Raw genomic sequence first — 21,577 nt, 5'->3', positions numbered from 1 at the left:
AATGTTGATTTGCTACGTCATTTCCGCCCCGGAAGTATTTGTTTGACCCTGCAGGTCCACTGTTTGGGTCATAGTTAAGCATGTTGATTTATGCTAATTTATGCTAATTTATGCTAATTTAATTAAATAAATTATGCAAATTATTAATTAATAAAAATGACCCAAGTTTAAATCCAGCTCTTGTGTCCGTGTCGTTACTCCGTCTCTTTGGCAAATGCCTTCAACAAATTTGCAGGATCATACAAAGCAAGCTTCACAAAACTCCTGGTTGAATACCAAATGAGATAAAATTCAGAAGTTTGCTGATAGAAACAATGTTAAATAATTCTATGAATCCCTCAGTTCCATGTATGGACCTCAGCCCTCAGGGAGCTCCCCTCTTCGGGACACAGATGGTGCAACTCTCATCAATAAGAAGACCCTGATTCTACAGCGTTGGGCTGAGCACTTCCAATCTATATTGAACTGCCGAATTTCCATCAACAATGAGGCGATCTGACAGAATGCCCCAGATAGATATCAACCATAGCTTGGACTCCCCACTATCAAAGACTGAAACCCTACATGCCATCAACCAGCTGTTCAGTGGCAAAGCTCCAGGATCTGATGCAATACCAGCAGAGATCTGTAAGGATGGTGGTGCAGTGCTTGTCAACAAACTCACTCAGCTGTTCCAGTCTCTCTGGAATCAAGGAACCATTCCTCAGGAACTGAAAGATGTGACCATCATACACCTCTACAAGAGGAAAGGGAATTGACAAGTCTGTGATAATCCTAGAGGAATATCACTGCTTTCCTTCTCAGGCAAGATCCTTACATAAGTGTTGCTGAATCACCTGACTGACCACCTGGAACAGGATCTATTACTTGAAGCACAGTGTGGTTTCCACAAAAAGCACAGTACTGTGGACATGATTTTTGCAGCCCACTAGCTCCAAGAGAAGTGTCAAGAGCAGAATTGTGAATTGTACACCACCTTCGTGGATCTTACTAAGGCTTTTGACACTGTCTGTGGCACATCATGTCAAAATTTGGGTGCCCTGATAAATTCATCCTGATGGTACATCAATTTCACAAAAGTATAATGGCCCATGTGCTGGACAATGAAGAAGCTTATGAGACCTTTTCCATCACAAATGGTGTCAAGCAAGGTTGCATATTGGCACTGACCTTGTTCAGCATAATGTTTTCAGCCATGCTGTCAGATGCCTTCCAAAACAGTACCTTGGGAGTTAGTCTAAGATATAAGGCCAATGGGAAACTGTTCAACCTATGAAGACTCCAGGCTGTTACCAAGATAAAGATGACTGTGCTACATGACTTCCCCTTTGCTGATGACTGAGTCCTGAATGCTGGATCAGAGCACGAAATGCAAGTCAGTGTGGATAATTTTGTAGCCGCATGCAACAACTTTTCTCCTTATCAACATATTAAAGTGCTGCATCAGCCAGTTCCCAAAGCCAAATACCAAGAGCCCACCATCACAATAAAGAGACAAAAGTCACAAGCATTTATATATCTTGGCAGCACCCTCTCCCATGCAGTGACAATTGACACTGAGATCAACTGCAGACTCCTCAAGGCAAGCTCTGCATTTGGCAGACTAATGACCAACGTGTGGAACTGACATGGAATAAGCCTTGCTATAAAGCTCAAAGTCTACCTAGCAGTAGTGCTAACTTCTCTATTGCATACCAGTGAGTCTGGACTGTATAGAGAAGGCATGCTAGGCAATTGAACCACTTCCACATGACCTGCCTCTTTAGAGTTCTGAGGATCCAATGGCAGGATAAGGTGCTTGACACTGAGGTCCTCTCCAGAGCAGACCTACCATCAATTTCCACCCTGCTGTTAAAAGCCCACACACATTGGGCAGGCCATGTTGCTAGGATGCCAGACCATCACATCCCTAAACAGCTCCTCTATGGGGAGCTGTCTAAAGGAAGTGATACAAAAGCATGTTGAAAGCCTTCTTCAAGTCCCTTGATATTGACACCACCTCTTGTGAAACCCTGGCACAAGATCGACGAACATGGTGCATGCTGATCTACCAAGACTGCCAAACATCTGAGGCTAGAAGAACATTCATAGCAGAAGAGAAGCAAGCACTCTGCAAAGCCAGAGCTGCAAACACTGTGACAATGGTGCCCACACATGTCTGCCCAATGTGTGTCAGAACATTTAATGCCCGTATAGGTCTCACCAGCCACCTGTGGACACATCACATACAGCCCACAAGCCATTAGATGTCAAGATCCTCTTCGAACAGGATGGATGAACATCATCAATACATAATTTGGTATTGAGATTAGGGTGATTCAGTTTTAATTCTCCACTGACCATGGAAATCTTTGAAGCTCTTTGGGCTTGGTATTTACCATTACAAAGAACTATGGCGAGGACAATCTCTTTAGCATCTTTTGGGATGGTGGTGGAATGGTGGGCTATAAATGTAGCAATGTACATAATATAAAAATGTAATATTTTAAGAAGAAATGAAAAACATCATTGTTCAAATACAATTTTTCTTGCAAACTCGGGGGGGGGGGATTAAGAAAATTATTACCATCTTAATCCTTCTTCCACCCAATCATTTACATGGAAGGGATCCATAAGTATTACTTTTGCTGCTAATATTGAAGAACAAAATTGATTGTATATGCTATTTAATGTGAAAAATACTATTTAATTGTCTAACCAGTTAAAGCTATACCTTGCCTTTAGATTGACTTACCAATAACTCTTTCATAGTCTTGGCTGTGATCATAAACACATTGATAAGCCCAACGTTCTGCACTTGCAGCAGCTTCAGGATACCATTCCTGAATAGAACAGAAGTCAACAGCAACAATAATCAATGAGATATAATTTAAAATTGCAGAAAATATTTGTCTACCTTTTGACTTCCTTCAAATCCTATAGTTAAGAATTCAGAAGTTACAGCAATATTCTTTAAAACATCCTTTGAATAGTTTGAGCTGGAGAGTAAAGCTCCCTCCCAACCCTTTTTGACAACCAACTCATTGTATGCAGACAGTGATGGGCTGCCAAAATTTTTACTGCCACACTGTGAGTGTGGCTTATTTTCTGGGTGTGGCTTGATGGTTGTGTGACCCAGGCGGGAGTGGCTTGGCAATCATATGATCAGGGGCACCCTTTCTGCAATTGCAATGGGGGAATCTGCCACCTAAAAATTTCTTATTAAATACTTTGTTGTTTCTGTGAGTTGCCAGAGGAACGGAAGGAGAAAGGGAGATGGCAGTTTGGGCAGAGGGATTTGGGTGGCAGTTTGGGCAGAGGGGGGTGAGGCTTAAACAGCCACCCAGCAATCCTTCGCGCCACACATTTAAATGTAGGTTCCCCCCCTGCCTTCCAGCAAGCTTACTTGGGCAGCGGAGAAGAGCAGGGTAGTTTCCACATAATCTGATCCAAAACATTTTCCTTAGCTAGTCTTTCTGTCCCCTGTCTCCAGGTTTTTCTCCCTCCTCCTCTCCTAAGGCTCAAAGCATGATCAGCTTCCCAAGGGCACCACAATCCTCGGGAAAGCAGGGGGGAAGCAAGGGGGTGAGAGAGCGGGCCCAGAGGAGTACCTGTCAGCATTGAAGATGAGAGACTCTCCCATAGACCCAGGGAAAGGGGTGGGGGAAAGGAGCCCCTTCGGGAGGAAAACCTTCTTCCCCTCGGTTTTGCACCCTCTTGTTCGTCGGCAGCCCCGCAGCGAAGCCTTTACTGGCTGGAACTCTGCGTTTATTTTGGGTTTTTTTTCCTCACTTTCACGTGTTTCTGCCGTGCCTCCTCGGCACTCCAGCTCACAGAATGGAGTGGGCAGAAGAAAGGCAAAGAAAAGCAAGGAGCCGCTAAGATCGCAGGCAGATGGGAGAAAGGTGGTGGTGGGTGGGTAGAGAGGAAGAGGGTTTGGAGAGAGGAAACGCCAAGCTTGTCCTTGCCTCTGCCAAGGAGCACCTGCGCCACCTCACAAGAGCAAGGCTTTGAAAATGAAAAGGCTTTGACACGGCGTGGCTCCCTTCTTTCCCCCCTGATGCTGCTCGCTTTTTCCCTTTTTTCCTTCCTGGCCTTGGGAGGTGTCCATGTGAGGCTGGAGGGGAGCTGGGCAGGAGAGAGTGAAGCTCGTCTGAGACCAGGAAGGAGGAAGGAGGTGAGGAGTGCAGGCAGCAGCAGCAGCAGCAGCTGGGGAAAAAAAGGAGAGGCGAGCCTGGTAATCACGGAAGTGACTGCCGCTGATCTGCTGGAGCTGTGCATACAGCTTCATTTTCGCTGGTGGAACAGCGTTCCATCCTGTGGTGCCTGTTGCCCATCCCTGTGTGCAGGCAACCTATGTATACTCTGATGACTGCCAATAAGTGTTAAAATTTAGATTAAGTTCTCTGATGTTTGCATGTTGACTGCCTTTACATGCAGGAGCCAAAGAAAGAAATGACCTTTTCCAATTCAAGAAAAAAAATAAGGTTAAGAGATGATATTTGGAACATTTCAACCATTATTATTGTACCTTATTTATTTATTATTCAAATATATATAGCTGCCCATTTAACAAAAATATGGTGGTATTTTTAAACAAAATTTAAAAAGCAGTGTATAAGACTTACCTTTTTCCTCCCTAAAAATGGCTGATAATTAGGGTGCGTCTTATACTCCGAATGTAGCTTTTTTCAGCCCTAACTAGCTGCTAACGATCTTCCCAGCTCTTACCTTGCAGGCTCTCTCATTATTTCTTTCTGTGAAGGATGTTTTCCAAGCTCTAAGTCTACAGGGTTTGTTTCATTACTCTAACTTGCTCTAAGTAAGTTTCTTTCCAGCCCTAATCAGGTACTAACAATGTTCCCAGCTCTTACTCACTTGCAAGCTCTTTCATTGTTATTTTCTGCAAAGAAGAATGTTTTCCAAGCCCTAAGTCTATGCAGGATTTTTTCCATTGCTCTACTTGCTCAGACTGTTTCCTTCCAAGTGCTAATGATGCTGCCAGCTTTTACTGGTTTGTAAGCTCTTTCATTGTTACTCTCTCAGAATAATTTTTAAGCCCTTAACCAGAGGATAAAATGATGTGCTGAAGCTGACCAGATTAAGGACACTAGCTAGATGAACACCTGGTAAGCAGATATTTCCCCTATTTTCCTCCTCCAAAACTAATGTGCTTATACTCCAAACAATATGGTAATTCACAATAACAATTCAACACAATTCAACAATACTACCCTAAACATTTAAAACTATAAAATATAGCTAAAGATAGAAATAATTTGAATAAAAATAGAAATAATTAACAAAGGGATGTTAATAATAATAGACTGGTCTCAATAATTTTCCAATTCCTTGGTCTTTTCAGCCTTGTGGTGGTGATGGTGGTGAGAGGATAATTTACAATGTGGGCACCAGAGCCAGGAAAGCCCAATGCCTAAGGCCTCCCAAATGTAGCTCCCTAAATGAAATGCACGGTGTGCCGTCTCTATTAGATCTGGTGAGACAGGAAGATGTAACTGGGTAGAGGCGGTTTCTCCAATAGCTCATTCCCATCCCATGTAGGACTTTAAAGGGAAGTCACTATGAATAGAGCTCCTTGAACTAGGAAAGGTCACAACTGGAGTACAATGTGAAGTTGTGTGAAGGCTCTCTTAGCCACAACTGCCATCTGCCCCTCAAGCAGGAGTTGTGAGTCCAGGAGGAAGCCCAGATCATTCATAGGATCATTCATAGGACAGTATAATGCCATCCAGCACCAAAGAAGTTATAGTCCCAGACCTTGAGGGTCACAAACCTAAAGCCACTCAGTCTTTCTAGGTTCAGGTGAAGCCAGTTATTCCCCAACCAGAACATCACTTAATTTGTGAGGGACAGAACTGTAGAATTGAATATTAACAATATATTGATGATATCACATTCCATGGCGATGGATGAGTTCTCCTAGCTATCTCATTTAGATGTTAAAGAGGAGAGGAGAGGCAACAATCCTATGGTACCCCACATATTAGAGGCCCAGGACTGCTGTCTCCTGCCCAGTTACCAATCTCATCAAGGCTTCTGCATGATCAGTTAATGTATGACTCTTCTTTGATAATTTATACAGCAACATCTGCTGAATCTTATGATGCATATTGTAAGGGCTGAGGGATATATCACAACACTCTCATTTTAAACAGATTAATGAATTGAAAAGGACCTTATAGGTCATCTAGTCCAACCCCCCACTCACCCAAGCAGGAGACCCTATATTAGGGATGTCAAACTCAAGGCCTGGGGGCCAGATCCAGTCCACAGAATGCTTAGATCTGGCCTATGAGGCCACTCTGGAAACAGCAAAGGACTGGCCTGCAGCACCTTTGCCAGCGAAAACAGAGCTCGGGCTACACACAGTCACCGTTTTTGCTAACGGGGGGCTGCAAGAGGCTGTCACATCTGAAAGTGAAGTTGAGGGGAGGAACAGGGCCCTCAAGCTCCATTTTTGCTAGCAGAGTGCTAGTAAAAAAACTACTAGCAAAAGTGGAAGCATCCCCAGTCCCACCCAGGCCAGATGTAAAAAATACAGCTATAGGGAGATACTAGAAATTGCTAAAGACCCTCTTAACTTAATCCCCCCTCAATTTCCTACTTTGATTACGGCATATGTTTTAAAGATTTTTTTCCCCATTATATATTTCCCTGAGTGTTATTATAACTAATAGATTCAAATAAAACTATAGAAACCCCTAAACCTATTTCGGCAAAAAAAATGAAACAAAACTCAGAATTACTCAATCAATAAATAATAAGTATATTATCTTATCCTAATTAGTAAATCACATGATATTATATTAGTAAAAAACGTAAACTTCCAAATTCACTGACAAATATAATTACATTTAGTTTACCATTTTTAGCATGTTGGTAGCAGTTGGACTGACAGATCTTCTGTAAGAATTGTGCGTGTCAACAATCAGGTTTTGTATTTCTGGTCTGCGGGGTGACTGAGAATCAATATCAATCTTAAGATAACAAGCAAAAGAAAAGAGAAGAAAAACAATTAAAAATGGTATGGCTTTAAATAGAAGAGGTTACTAGTGGCCTCAGGACTCAGCACCAGTCCTTATGAATGGCTTTGCTTTCTATCTCCTTCTATCACCATTCTATACCCTGCAATTTTCTTTTGACTCCCAGCTATGAAACAGTGGCCCTATTTGTCTATATTTGGAAAGACACTAGGCACAACATAGGGAACAGATGATCAAAGAGCCAAGTTAAATGAATTAATCATTTCCATGTATGTATGTATATATGTATGTATGTCTGTACATATGTATGTATGTATTTATTTAATGAACTTATACAGCTGTCTATTTCCTATAATAATGATCCTAAGTGGCTCACAATAGGAATAAAAAGAGAGCCATCCTACTCATCAAAGGCCAAACCAATCAGCCTCATTGAATTCCCATCCTAGCCCAAAATTTGGGGGTTGGCAGAGCCAGGTCTTCACTGCCCTTTGGAAGTCTTAAAAGGGTAGGGATCCCTCAAATCTCATATGTGTGGGGGGATATTCCAGAGGATTGGGACTTGAGTTCTGTTAAACAACACAAGCATTAAAATTAGCCATATTCTTTTCATTAAATGTGCCCATTTTAATTATATTTGACTGCCCCATTCAGCATGATTTTGTTTGCTTTGCATGTTCAGCCCTGGAATATATCTACGAATGAAAATGCACAGTTAGATTGACTAAGCTTCACTTAACAGACCAGAGTAATAAATGCTAACACTATTTGATTACAAAGTTACACTGTTACAACAAGAGTGTTGAAAGTCTGGATTCAGATTTATCTCACTGTCGTCTCAGCTGCATCTCCTCTTCTTGTTCCTAAAGATTGTTTCTATCAACCAGCACACATATGGAACAATACAGCACATATTAGGCAGTTTAATGAATGACTAATTGTAAGAGAAAGTTATGTATTCTATATATTGAACTGCTATATGTGATACAGAATTATTAAACTTACAAGTCCAAAAGACTGTTGCAGCACTGCAGCAAAACTTAGCAAGATGAAGACAATCATTTCTAAAACCAAAAGAATATTGAGATATATCAGTGCTTAATCTCCTTAATGGAAATAGTTCAGATATCTCCTAAGACACAAAGTTACTCTAACTCTTAAGTATTTTCTCACTTTTACTCCATTTTACTCCAACAGGCATCCTATATATCCATGGTTCATTCTAAGGACATGTAAATCATTTATATACAAATCATCTCTACAATACAGTGATCCCTCGATTTTCGCGGGGGTTGCGTTCCCAGACTGCCCGCGAAAGTCGAATTTCCGCGAAGTAGAGATGCAGAAGTAAAAACACAATTTTTTGCTATGGACAGCCAAAAACTACCCCCACGCACCCTTTTCCAAGGCCGCGCAAGGAGCCAAGCTTGAAGTTGGGGGTGGGGAGCGACGAAAGTGCGGAGGCCGGCAAAGATTATTTTGAATGTCGGCCGCCTCCACCCCCCCCAGTGCCTCCGGCCCCCTCGCTGCTACCCCCCACCCGCCCGATCCGCCCCTCTCACCGGCTTTCTTGGGGCATGGGTCCTCCTGCAGCAGCGCTGGCAGCTACGGCTTCTCGTCCTCATTCGGCCACTAGCCGCTCTGAGCGCTTTGAGAATGCCCACCCCGCCCCTCTCGCAGTCTCTTAGCTGAGAGCTCTTTTGTCCCAGCTGTCAGCGAGGGGGCTGCAGGAGAGGCGGGGCAGGCGTTCTCACAGAGAGAGAGCAACAGACAGAGCGAGATAGAAAGGAGAGAGGGAGAGAGAGAGTGAGAAAGAGAGAGAGCGAGAGAGCAAGAGGGGGGAGAGTGGAAGATAGAGAGAGAGAGAGAGAGAGAGAGAGAGAAATGATAGAAAAAAGGGGAGAAAAAAAAAAGAAATGAGAAAATGATTGAAGCAGAGAATGACAGGAAAGAGAGAGAAAGAGAGAGAGAAGTGACTCTTGGTGATGACGTATGACATCATCGGGTGGGAAAAACCGTGGTATAGAAAAAAAAACCGCAGAGTATTTTTTAATTAATATTTTTTGAAAAACCGTGGTATAGCCGTTTCGCGAAGTTTGAACCCGCGAAAATTGAAGGATAACTGTAGTTCCTAAAGTTTTTCCTTATTGATTAACTGCAGTAAAAGATAACTTTCAGCCCAGCCATTTCCATAAAAGCCCGTTAAAAAATCACACCGATCAGAGATTATTGAATCTAAAATTCAATAATGTCTGAAAGACCCCAAGTTGGAAACAGCTCATTTAGAATATATTGTGTAGGTGGTTAAACAATCAAGAGGAATCAGAATTTTATAAAATCTGGGAGAGGGTTCATATTTGGTTGAATAAAAAAAAATGTTTAATGATTTTAGAAAATATATATATTTCAATTTATTACTAGATTTGTCTATAAATAGAGAAATGTAACAGGTATTTTTTAAAATTCTCTGAATTGATCTAAACAATAATAAGTTTTTCCTTTTTGTACTATGAAGAGCGGCGCGAATGTAGCTCCTTTTCATGTTATGTGTTGTGTCTGTAATGTTTGTCTTTTGAAAAATAATATTTTTTTTAAAAAAAATAGAATATATTGCTTCTCAAACTTTTACCTTATATCAGATATAATCAATTATATTTGCAGATGCAAAGGCTACACATTTGGCAACGGAGATTGCTCCTGAGGCAATGGAAGCAGAATTTGTTCCTAATTGCAATAATTTGTCCTGGCAGCCTTTATCTTGAGAACATGTAAGCAGATTGGATTAACCTGATTCTTACTTGACTTCCCAACATCTCAGGTGTGGTAGGAAGTAGTGTGACACCATGATATGTGGATTTGGCTTTTCTGTGGCCCTTTTCCATGGCTGTAGCATTTAATGAGAAACTACAGGAAGCAAAAGCTGAGATGAACTTTAAAATAGATGGGCAGCTTATAAATGTAATAATAAATTAAAAATAAAATAACATTGCTGAATAAGAATTCCAGCACCAAGCATAAAATATTGGGGGGCACTAAACCAGACTGCCAAAATCCATAATAACATAGAGGAGGAAATAGAAAAAATAATAAATTTTATGAGCTCAGTTTCTCTTAGTCAAAAGTATTAAGCCAAAAAGCAAAAAAGGGTAGGATTAAGTTGAGGTTTTATGTATTACAATATACATTTACAGACCAGTGATACAAATGTTTATTTGGAACTTAGTCCCATTGAGTTCAATTTGCATTTCATCCATATAAACCACTGCTTCTAAAATAGTAGGGGCATTCAGAGTGATGCTAGGAGGGGGTGCATGACCCCGGGGAACATGCTTTTTTTTTTTTTGCCACAGGGGATAGGACGCACGTCCTATCTGACACTTATACTGGTACTTCCATCGCGTTCCTCGATGTTGTGTCCAGGGCAGCCCATTCTAACAGAAAATGACTAATGAGTTCAATCAAACTCCTTGAACACACGAGACTTTTTTTTTAGAATGGGCTGCCCTGGACACAACGCCAAGGAACGTGACTCACGATGGGGCTCAATTTGGGGACTATTTACAGCTGTGGCGGAGAGTTGGGGAGGTGCAAAATGTTTACTTCTTTCTGGGGTGGGGTTGTAACAGAAAGTAATTGAGAAGCACTGATATAAATGCACAAAAAGATCTGTAGCCTAGAAACAGTTTTAATTATAATTTCCTCCTTCCGGGGAATCTTAGAAATGTTAATTTAGTAAGGGAAGATCCCAGGATTGGGGTGCCTAATAGGATCACTGGCTGTTTCAAAAAATGGCAGTATCAGATTTTTAAAAAGAATGTCATGCTATTTAAGCTGGTATAAAACCTAATGTATGATGGTAATAGATGTAACATATTCTCAAAAATGGAACAAAAGAAAACAATTCATAAAAGTAGTATGACACCCCCCCCCCCCCAAATTATCCCAGCTTGCTTAATTACAAGTAATGGAATTAAACACACTGTGGTAAAATAATAAATCTTACCTATTGTTTTGAATAAACCTGAAGGTAACTTCTTTGTTGCGTTCTGAAAATCGTGGAAGTCAGACAGACAATACCAGATTTATATACCTTCACTGCTTCCTGTAATTCACAGTGACTCAATGTTCAACAGTAAATTATATCCTTTAAGCCTTGTAAGGCAGAAGTTTGGATTTGTCTCAAGTTTTTTTCCTTTTTGGTTGTCAATCATTCCCTTAATCATTGACATTATAACAGACTCAAAAATAGTTGCTTACAGCCCATCATTGAAGAGATGACTGTGCTCCCCACCCACCCCACCCATCCATCCATCCTGGTAACATGATTGTATTTTGAGTACTTGGCAATCAGTTTACATTTACATCTGGTTACGGTAATTCACGATCATGTGACAGATTTGTGACTTTTTTTGTCTTTTTTCAGGATAAAATGGCAAAAGAATACACATTGGATATGTTATCATTTAAACTCTATACACTAATACTGTAGTATGGAGAATGATAACCTTGATTTATAGTGGTACACGGAACAATGCCATGAGGGAGGCATGGGACACGAAAGCTAGAAGCCTTCGAGCAAAAATAGGGGAATTGGAATGCTTGGCGAAAGAAAATAATATTGATATAGTTGGCATAACTGAAACCTGATGGACAGATGAAAACCAATGGGACACAAGGATTCCAGGTTACAAACTGTATAGGATGGACAGGAGAGGGAGAAATGGTGGTGGTGTGGCCTTGTACAAAAAGGAGGAGTTAGAATCTCATGAATTTGAAATTCAAGAAAATTCAAACTCATCTACAGAAACATTGTGGATAAAAATCCCAGGACAGGAAACTAATCTGACGTTAGGAATCTGCTATCGCCCTCCCAACCAAACTCCAGATTGCTATTTGGAAAATGAATTTAAGGTGGCCTAAAAAAAAATAGGGTAGTCATAATGGGGGATTTCAACTATCCCCAAATAGATTGCGTAAATTCTTGTTGTACACATGAAAGAAAGACAAGGTTCCTTGACATGTTAGCTGATTATTCCCTTGAGCAGATGGTCATGGAACCAACCAGGAGAAAGGGGATCCTGGACTTGATTCTAACTAACGCACAGGATTTGGTTCATTATGTCTTTGTAACCGAGCCCATAGGAACCAGCGATCCCAACACAATAACCTTCAACTTAACCATGGATAGCAAACTGTCAGTGAAAACTAACACAGAGACCTTAAACTTTCATGGAGGGAATTTTGCCAAAATGAGGAAAATAGTAAAGAAGAAACTAAAAGGGACAGTAAAAAAAGTCAAACCCCTCCAAAATGCTTGGAAACTGTTTAAAAATATGTTGCAACAGGCTCAACTAAAATGCATTCCTAAAAGAAGAAAGAGGACTGGAAAGTCCAAGAGGATACCAGTATGGCTTACGAATGAGGTAAAGGAGGTTATTGGAAAGAAGAAAAACTCATTCAAGAAATGGAAGGCTCTCCCTACCGAGGAGAATAGGAAGGATCACAAACTCTGACAGACCAAATGCAAGGTGATAGTCAGGAAAGCCAAGAGAGATTTTTAGGAGTATATAGCAAAGAATATTAAAAATAATAACAAAACCTTTTTTAAATACATCAGAAGCAGGAACCCAAAAAAAAACAGTTGGGCCACTTGATGACAATGGTCAGAAGGGGATAATCAGAGAAGACAAGGAGATTGCTGAGAGACTAAATGACTTCTTTGCCTCTATTTTCACAGAGGAGGATAGAGAGCATTTGCCTCTATCGCTGAATTAGTTTTCTCAGGGTGGGAATTAGAAGAATTAAACCAGATAGGGATAAACAAGGAAGATGTTCTTGCATGCCTCTCTAAACTAAATGTCAACAAATCGCTGGGTCCAGATGGCATCCACCCTAGAGTTCTCAAGCAACTCAATTGTGAAATTGCTGAACTTCTACCTAAAATATATAATCCTTCTCTAAGATCAGGCACTGTACCTGAGGATTGGAGGGAGGCAAATCTAAACCCGATCTTCAAGAAAGGATCCAGACGTGGCCCAGGAAATTATAGACCAGTCACTTTAACCTCAGTTCCAGGTAAAGTGATGGAAACCATTATTAAAGATAAAATTACTGGGCACATAGAAAAACAGGCATTGCTGAAAGAAAATCAACATGGTTTCTGCAAAGGCAAATCATGTCTTACTAACTTGTTAGAATTCTTTGAGGGTATAAATAGACACATAGATAAAGGGGACCCTTTATAAATCTTGACTTTCAAAAGACCTTTGACAAAGTCCCTCACCAAAGGCTCCTAAAAAAACTCTTCAGCCATGGAATTAGAGGACGGGTCTTGTCCTGTATTGGTAACTGGCTAAATTGTAGGAAGCAAAGAGTGGCCAGTTTGATCCAGCTCACAGAAGAAGGTGGAGATCGAGCCTGGGGCGCCCCATTAATTCCCTGTGATCAGTTCGCTTTTGTTTTCTTTAACTGTAGCCACCACTGCTGAGGTTATCTGGGGCTGGCGGTGACGGCTTTGAGGGCTAATACCAAATCCAGGAGCTCCCTGCAGATTTCAGACACTTACACTTTTGTCCAGCTCCATCTGGACAAAATCTCGATCTGAGTCAGAGCCCTCCCCGCCTCCCCCTCCTGCCCACCACCGTCCGCTTGAAGCTGCCAGCTGGAATCCTGAATAGCCGGCCGGCAGAAACTGCCTCCTGAGCCCTCTTGCCCGGTGGGAGGTGAATCGCTGGGGGGGAGGTGCCAGGCTCCATCAAGCGGGTGATGGCCAGGAGCCTCCGAAATGAGAGAGAACTAGGGGCAGGGATTCTTGGCGGCTCCCGGCCATTGCCCATTTGATGGAGCCTGACATCTCCCCTCACTACTCCTCCTCCCATCTCCCATCTCCCTCCCAGCCTCCCAACTGGCTGACAACTCCCCGGCGTTCGCCTTCCTCCACCGCCACCGGCGCCCAGCTCCTTCTCCTCCTCTTCTCAGAAGATGACAGCCGGGCAGCTGCACTGAGGCTGGGGGAGTGTGGGGGATTCCCCTCTGCCTGCCGCTACCCCTGAAAACTTTTAAGGAGGGTGGAAGCCCCAGCTCCCAGCCATCGCCCATTTGATGAAGCCTGACACCCCCCCCCCAGCCTCTGCACCGCCGCCCGGCTGTCATCATCTGAGAAGAGGAGGAGAAGGAGCCTTAACTTACTTATTTATTTAGTCCAACCTTGGCAACTTTTAAGACTTGTGGACTTCAACTCCTAGAATTCCTCAGCCAGCTTGGCTGACTAAGAGCCCTCCCCGCCTCCCCCTCCTGCCCATCCCAGTGTTTGAGCGAACGCCGAACCTGAACACGGATTTTTTTAAAAGTTCGGGTTCGGGTTCGGTATGCCGAACACTGCAATGTTCGGCACGGACCCGAACTATGCAAGTTTGGTTCGCCAACACTATTTATGATGCATGATTTTATAACTTTGCATTATGAATTAAAAATATACTTGGAAATGTAGAAGATTGATGAAAGTTAATAATAGTAAATGTTAAGTGCCTGAAAATTAATTGAGCTTAGAAATATTGGATGAAATTATAGAAACGTAAATATGGAAATACTGTATATTAATTGATGCATTAGTGTTCAGATATATTTTCATAGTATTATTAGATTCCTATAATACTGTGATAAATATTTAAGAAATGAAGATTTTAAAGCATGGATTTATTAATAGCCGTGTTATTTATTTATTTATTCATTTATTTATTCATTCATTCATTCATTCATTCATTCATTTATACTTCTATGTTGCCCAGTCCTGAAGGGACTGCTGCTCAGACACCATACTTTTCCACCCACACCGAAAAAAATTAGAGGGAACATTGTACCAGGGTTGTCTATTTCTTGACAAATTATTATTTATTATTATTTATTAGACTTGTATGCTGCCTGTTATGTCTTTGATCATTCCATGAGAGGCCAATTCTGATTGGCCCCGACGCGGCAAGTGAAAATTGCCGCCAAAACAAACGGCTGTCAAAAGTTCCCGCGTTTTGTAAAGGTATAAATAGAGCAGCTTCTTAGCCACTGTTCCTTGTTGGGGTTTCAGTTAAAGTGAAGTAGTTTGCTGTCGTGCACCGTTAAAATAAAAAGAACTGAACGAATCCAGTCTCCTGACTACTGATTTAACACCGCCCCTCTCTGAGGACCAGGGATATCATGTCCAGCACGACCACACGACCACATGACCAAGGAGGTGCCTGCTGATTGGCTCCTACAAAAGCGAGAGATTGCTGGCCTGGGATTGGTTAAGGCATTGACAGCTGGGACTATAAAAGAGCGGTCATGCAGAAGGTTGCCGCTCTCTCTATCAGATGTTAGCAAGGAGTGAGTCACTGGCTAGCTGGGGCCGACGCCCCCAAATAAAGAATTGAACTTTTCTGAGCCTCGCCTCACTCATTAGCACTTCATTAGCAAACATATTACTGGCAACAAAGGTGGGATCCAGGTAGCTTGGGAATAAAAAGTCACTGCTGAAACACTGAGGAAAACCTTCCCCCCCCCCCAAAGTGATGAGACATCGCAACAGCAATGCAGCCACAGAATCGCCTCAGAAGTCTCTGTTGCCAGCATGGCCACTCCCTTGACATTTGCTCTGTTTAACCAAAAGACTGATTCCTGGGATTTGTTTCTAGATAGATTTGACTGTTTATAAATTACAAGGGCATTAGGCTCCTTTGCCTTTGAAAATTGCAAGTCGCCATGACTTCTGTTACATATATCATTCGGAAGGAGAAACTATTAATCAATATATGTGATGTGCCGGTGCCTGGAGGCTGTTGGGGACTGGATGGGTGTCAACAAACTCAAACTCAATCCAGACAAGACGGAGTGGCTGTGGGTGTTGCCTCCCAAGGACAATTCCATCTGTCCATCCATTACCCTGGGGGGGGGAACTACTGACCCCCTCAGAGAGGGTGCGCAACTTGGGCGTCCTCCTCGACCCACAGCTGACATTGGAACATCATCTTTCGGCTGTGGCGAGGAGGGCGTTTGCCCAGGTTCGCCTGGTGCACCAGTTGCGGCCCTATTTGGACAGGGAGTCATTACTCACAGTCACTCATGCCCTTATCACCTCGAGGTTCGATTACTGCAACGCTCTCTACATGGGGCTACCTTTGAAAAGTGTTCGGAAACTTCAGATCGTGCAGAACGCAGCCGCGAGAGCCATCGTGGGGCTTCCCAGATTCGCCCACGTTTCTACAACAACTGCCGATCAGTTTCCGGTCACAATTCAAAGTGTTGGTCATGACCTTTAAAGCCCTACATGGCATTGGACCAGAATACCTCTGGAACCGCCTACTACCGCACGAATCCCAGAGGCCAATAAGGTCCCACAGAGTCGGCCTTCTCCGGGTCCCGTCGACTAAACAATGTCGTCTGGCGGGCCCCAGGGGAAGAGCCTTCTCTGTGGCGGCCCCGGCCCTCTGGAATCAACTCCCCCCGGAGATTAGAACTGCTCCCACCCTCCTTGTCTTCCGTAAACTACTTAAGACCCATCTATACCACCAGGCATGGGGGATTTGATACACCTTTCCCCCAGGCTTATTATAATTTATGTTTGGTATGTATGTGTTGTTTGGTTTTTTAAATTGATAGGGTTTTTAGTTTTTTCTTAATATTAGATTTGTGCCTGTACAATATTGTTTTATCGCTTGTTGTGAGCCGCCCCGAGTCTTCGGAGAGGGGCGGCATACAAATCTAATAAATTATTATTATTATTATTATTATTATTATTATTATTATTATTATATATGGCAGCCTTGAGGTCAGCTGCCCAATATTGCAAATTTAGGGATTTAGAAGATATCCTCTTGGACCAGTTAGTATGTGGGGTTAGGGATTTAAGGCTCCAATGGAGACTGTTGGCAAAAAAGGATGTCACTCTCCAAACAGCATTAGAGGAAGCTACAGCCTCTGAAATGTCCACTCAATCTGCAGTAGAATTGCAAAAGTCTGCAGGGTTCTCTTCTGGCAAAAACACTTCCACTGTACACCAGGAGGAGGTCAAATGACTGACTGAGGAGGAAGACAAAGTGAGCCAACTACAAACTATACCAGCAATGACCTGACAATAAGATGCCAAGTGGCCCCAGGTGAACTGTGAAATAATAATAATAATAATAATAATAATAATAATAATAATAATAATAATAATAATTTATTAGATTTGTATGCTGCCCCTCTCCGAAGACTCGGGGCGGCTCACAACAACAATAGCAATACAATATAATACAAATCTAATATTAAAAAGAACAGGTTAAAACCCATTATTACTAAAAACAATCAATGCTACACAATCACACCACACTCAAATGCTACAAGTCAGAAGGGGGGGATTAGCCCCCCCCTGCCTTGTGACATAAATGAGTCTTCAACATCTTGTGGAAGGTGAGGAGGGTGGGGGCAGTTTGAATCTCCGGGAGGAGTTGATTGCAGAGGGCCGGGGCCACCACAGAGAAGGATCTTCTGGCTCCCACCAAACGACATTGTTTAATCGATGGGACCCGGAGAAGGCCAACTCTGTGGGGCCTAATCGGCCGCTGGGATTCATGCGGCAGAAGACGGTTGCGTAAGTATTCTGGAAAGTTGCGGAGGGGCCCATCAGTGCTCCTTTTGCCATTTAAAAAATGCAACCTGCAGGCTTTGTGGCAGAAAGTGGCATTTAGCTCACATTTGCTGAGTGGGTCAACCTTCCTTTCCGAGGACCACCTCAGCACAATCCTTTTGTGCAGCCCAGCATAGACACGAGGTCAAGAGTGGAAAAACAAAGACTGTTTTACCATCTACAGGGATTCCAGCCATAAAGAAGCTGTGGTTGGCCACATCGTCACAGAAGTCGCCAATTTTTTTTACCTCACACTAGAATTGGAGGGAAAACCCTATAAGATGGAAATTGATATTGGATCTTCCCTCTCTATCATTTCTTGAAGCACCCTGAAGAGTTTGGTACCTGTTAAGTCTGTATATAACCAATGTAAAACTCTGTAAAAGAAAAGACCTTGTAAATACTGTTTAAACTATGAATAAACCTTGGCCGCGTCTGATTGGCTAAGACGCACGGCCGTTTCTTTTAGGCGCGAGCCTTAAACGTATAAAAAGGGCTGTTCTGACACTGACAGCTCAGATGCGTTCCTTGCTGAAGTCACTTTCGAGAGAGCTGAATAAACGGAACCATCTTGCACTCCTGTCTGAGTCTCATTCATTTCACTGGCGACGAGAGAACGAAGAATCCACGAGTCAAGCATGAATCACCTCCAGATCGGCCGGGCTCCCGACTACTTCGACCCCGAGAAGTCGTCTTGGGACGCCTACATGGCGAAATTTGAAATCTTCCTAGAAGCGGCAGGAATGGGAGAAGCTGAGGACGACAGGAAGCGGGCGATCTTCTTGAACTATTGCGGGACTGAGATTTTTGACCTCGTCCAAACGCTTACCGACCCGCTTCCAGCTAAATCCGTTCCGTGGGACGACCTCCAAGCAAGACTGGCAAACCATTTCAAACCAACGAAGCCTGCCGTAGTCTACAGACATCAATTTTCCAGGATGACCCAGCGTGAGTCTGAGACAATCAATCAATTCGCCACGAGACTTCGCACGGTGCTGTCAAAGTGCAAATTTGACAGCCCAGAAGCTCGCCTCACAGACGCTCTGATTTTTGGGATGAAGAATGCGACCGTCCGGAACAAAATCCTAACAGAGGACGACCCAACGCTTCAGTCAGTCATCAAGCTGGCTCAAACAGCCGAAGTAGCTGACGCGGCCGCCAAAGAACTCAAGGAACACAAAAAGAAAGACACCGTCTCCAAAATCTCCGTTGCTGTTTCCCGCGCCGAAACCACAGATGACCTCAGCCCAGCTGCCACGGACGACGACACCTGTCTCCTGCTGCCTTCCGAGCAAGCCAGACAACCCAGATACCAACGCCCCTCCAACCCATGCCCCGGTTGCCGAGGAAATCACCCACGACAGCGTTGCCCCTTCAGGGACGCCATTTGCCGCCGCTGCAATCGACGCGGGCACATCGTCGAGGCTTGCAGAGCGCCCCTTCCAGAGGAGTCCTTCTCTACACCCCGCCAACAGCGTTTCAACAACCAGGCACAACAACCGCGAGACAACAAATTTTCCAGAGGCTTCAATCGCAGAAACGACTCTACCGCTAACCGTGACTACGCACGAGGTAAAGCACAAACTTACGTAAATTGCGCAACTGCTAAAGGAGGGAACAAGATTATCATCTCACTACTTTTAAATAACAAACCTTGTAACCTAGAATTAGATACAGGCTCTAAGCATTCTATTATGCCTTGGGACAAATTCAAAATGTATATGCCAAATTTTCTTAAAACTGATTTTGTTAACTCAACTTTAATAATAAGGGATTTTCAAGGTAATGTCATACCTGTTTTGGGGAAAGTAGATGTGCCTGTGAAATTTAAAAATTGTGAATATTTTCTTCCTCTGATTGTGGTTGAGGGAGCCAAACACTCCCTCCTGGGGTTAACATGGATGTCTCCTTTGGGAATTGAAATACTGGGTCTTTGTCATGTAAATGCTGAACCTGATATTCCTAACTTTATCCAAGAATTTCCTGAGGTTTTCAGCCCTACTTTGGGCACCTATAATGGGGCCCCTATCTCCTTCTCTCTAGATCCCAAGGTACCCCCAGTCAGACTTAAGCCTCGTAGGGTACCCCTACCACTATTGCCTAAACTAGACATCCAATTGGACAAATTGATTGCCCAGGGCATCTTAGTCCCTGTAGAACAAGCGCCATGGGAAACCCCCATTGTCACTCCAGTTAAACCTGATGGCTCCTTAAGGGTCTGTGCAGACTACAAAGCCACTATCAATAAGGCCCTTCAACACCATCCATACCCGATCCCAGTGGTCCAACAATTGCTTCATTCTTTGGGGGAAGGGAGAGTATTTTCGAAAATCGACCTGGCACAGGCATACCAACAGCTTCCGGTCGATGAGGCCACATCCCTGGCCCAGACCATAGTGACCCATAGGGGTGCTTTTAGGTGCACCCGCCTGCAATTCGGGGTCAGTACCGCCCCAGGTATTTTCCAAAGTTTCATGGAACGATTATTGGCAGGTATAAAAGGAACCTCCCCATATTTTGACGATATATTCATATCAGGAAAAAGCCAAGCAGAATTAAACATGCGCATCAGAGAAGTATTGGCTAGACTGCAAGCTAAGGGGTTAAAAGTAAAACCAGACAAGTGTGTATGGGGAGCAAGTAGCATAGAATTTCTGGGCTATAGAATAGACAGTGAGGGAATACACCCCACAGCAGACAAACTAGAGGCCATAACCAAAGCACCCGAGCCAAATAATAAGACAGAACTCCAAGCATTTCTGGGCCTCCTTAATTTTTATTCTGTCTTCCTTAAACAGAAGGCAACGGCAGCAGAACCACTACACCGACTGCTGCAGAAGGGAGTTCCCTGGACCTGGGGCACAATGGAGCGCGAAGCTTTTCATAAAATAAAACAGTTATTGACCTCTAAAAGCGTAGTGGTTCAATATAGCTCAACTTTGCCAATAAGGCTCACGTGCGACGCTTCGGCGTATGGGGTTGGCGGGGTATTAGCTCACATAATGCCAAACAATACAGAGGCCCCCATCGCCTTCTTTTCTAAAACATTGTCCATGGCAGAGAGAAACTACAGCCAATTAGACAAAGAGGCATTGGCCCTAGTCTCTAGCGTTAAGAAATTCCATTATTATCTCTGTGGGAGGAGTTTTGAACTAATAACAGATCACAAACCCCTGCTTGGTCTTCTAGCTGCCAATAAACCAACTCCTCCCTTCATGTCCCCTAGATTAATAAGATGGGCCCTTTTCCTGTCAGGATACCAATACCATCTAACACACAAGGGGGGAAAATCAATAAATCATGCTGACGGGTTAAGTAGATGCCCCATGCCCGAGTTAGTCTCAGATCCAACCCCTACAGAGGATGTCTTACTAATTGACCTTGAGGAAAACTGCCTGACCACTGCCAAAGAGGTGGCTGAGCACACTAAGAAGGATTTACTATTGTTAAAAATAATCAATTGTATTCAAAAAGGATGGGTGGGAGACTCTGAGGAAACTGGGCTGTCAGAATTTAAATCTAAAAGGTTGGAATTATCTTACTTGAAGGGATGCGTGTTATGGGGTGACAGGGTGGTCATTCCCAATACCTTAAAACAGAAGGTACTAAGTATGTTGCATGCAGGCCACCCAGGCATTGTCAGAATGAAAGGGTTGGCCAGGGGCTATTTGTGGTGGCCAGGTTTAGATAGGGACATTGAGCAATGGGTAGCAAACTGTGACCCTTGCCAGGAGTCACGGCCCAATCCCCCGAAAACAACACCTCTGGAATGGGAAAGACCCACTGGGCCATGGTCCTGCATTCATATTGACTTCGCAGGGCCTATTGGAACCCAAAACTTTTTAATTGTGGTAGACGCGTTCTCCAGATGGGTGGAAATCATTGCTATGCAAAACATTACTACTTGTGCCACCATTAAAGCATTATACCATTTGTTTGCCACACATGGGTGCCC

The 21,577-nt window shown here is 43.2% G+C and overlaps 1 protein-coding gene across 1 annotated transcript in view; it reads right to left on the bottom strand.

The window, feature by feature from the left end:
* Window positions 1-11,020, bottom strand: part of LOC139156646 (cysteine-rich venom protein LIO1) — a 30,969-nt gene extending 19,949 nt beyond the window's left edge. Inside the window, exons 1-4 of the mRNA XM_070732518.1 lie at window positions 10,987-11,020; window positions 7,989-8,047; window positions 6,864-6,977; window positions 2,735-2,822 (exon numbers count right to left, since the gene is read on the bottom strand). Coding sequence (XP_070588619.1) covers window positions 2,735-2,822; window positions 6,864-6,977; window positions 7,989-8,045 — 259 coding nt within the window. The 5' untranslated portion in view covers window positions 8,046-8,047; window positions 10,987-11,020. The remainder of the gene's footprint in view (window positions 1-2,734; window positions 2,823-6,863; window positions 6,978-7,988; window positions 8,048-10,986) is intronic.
* Window positions 11,021-21,577: the final 10,557 nt, after the last annotated feature.

This window comes from Erythrolamprus reginae, chromosome 1 (assembly GCF_031021105.1).
Source record: "Erythrolamprus reginae isolate rEryReg1 chromosome 1, rEryReg1.hap1, whole genome shotgun sequence".
Classification (NCBI taxonomy): domain Eukaryota; kingdom Metazoa; phylum Chordata; class Lepidosauria; order Squamata; family Dipsadidae; genus Erythrolamprus; species Erythrolamprus reginae.
This window is presented reverse-complemented; position numbering and strand designations above follow the sequence as displayed.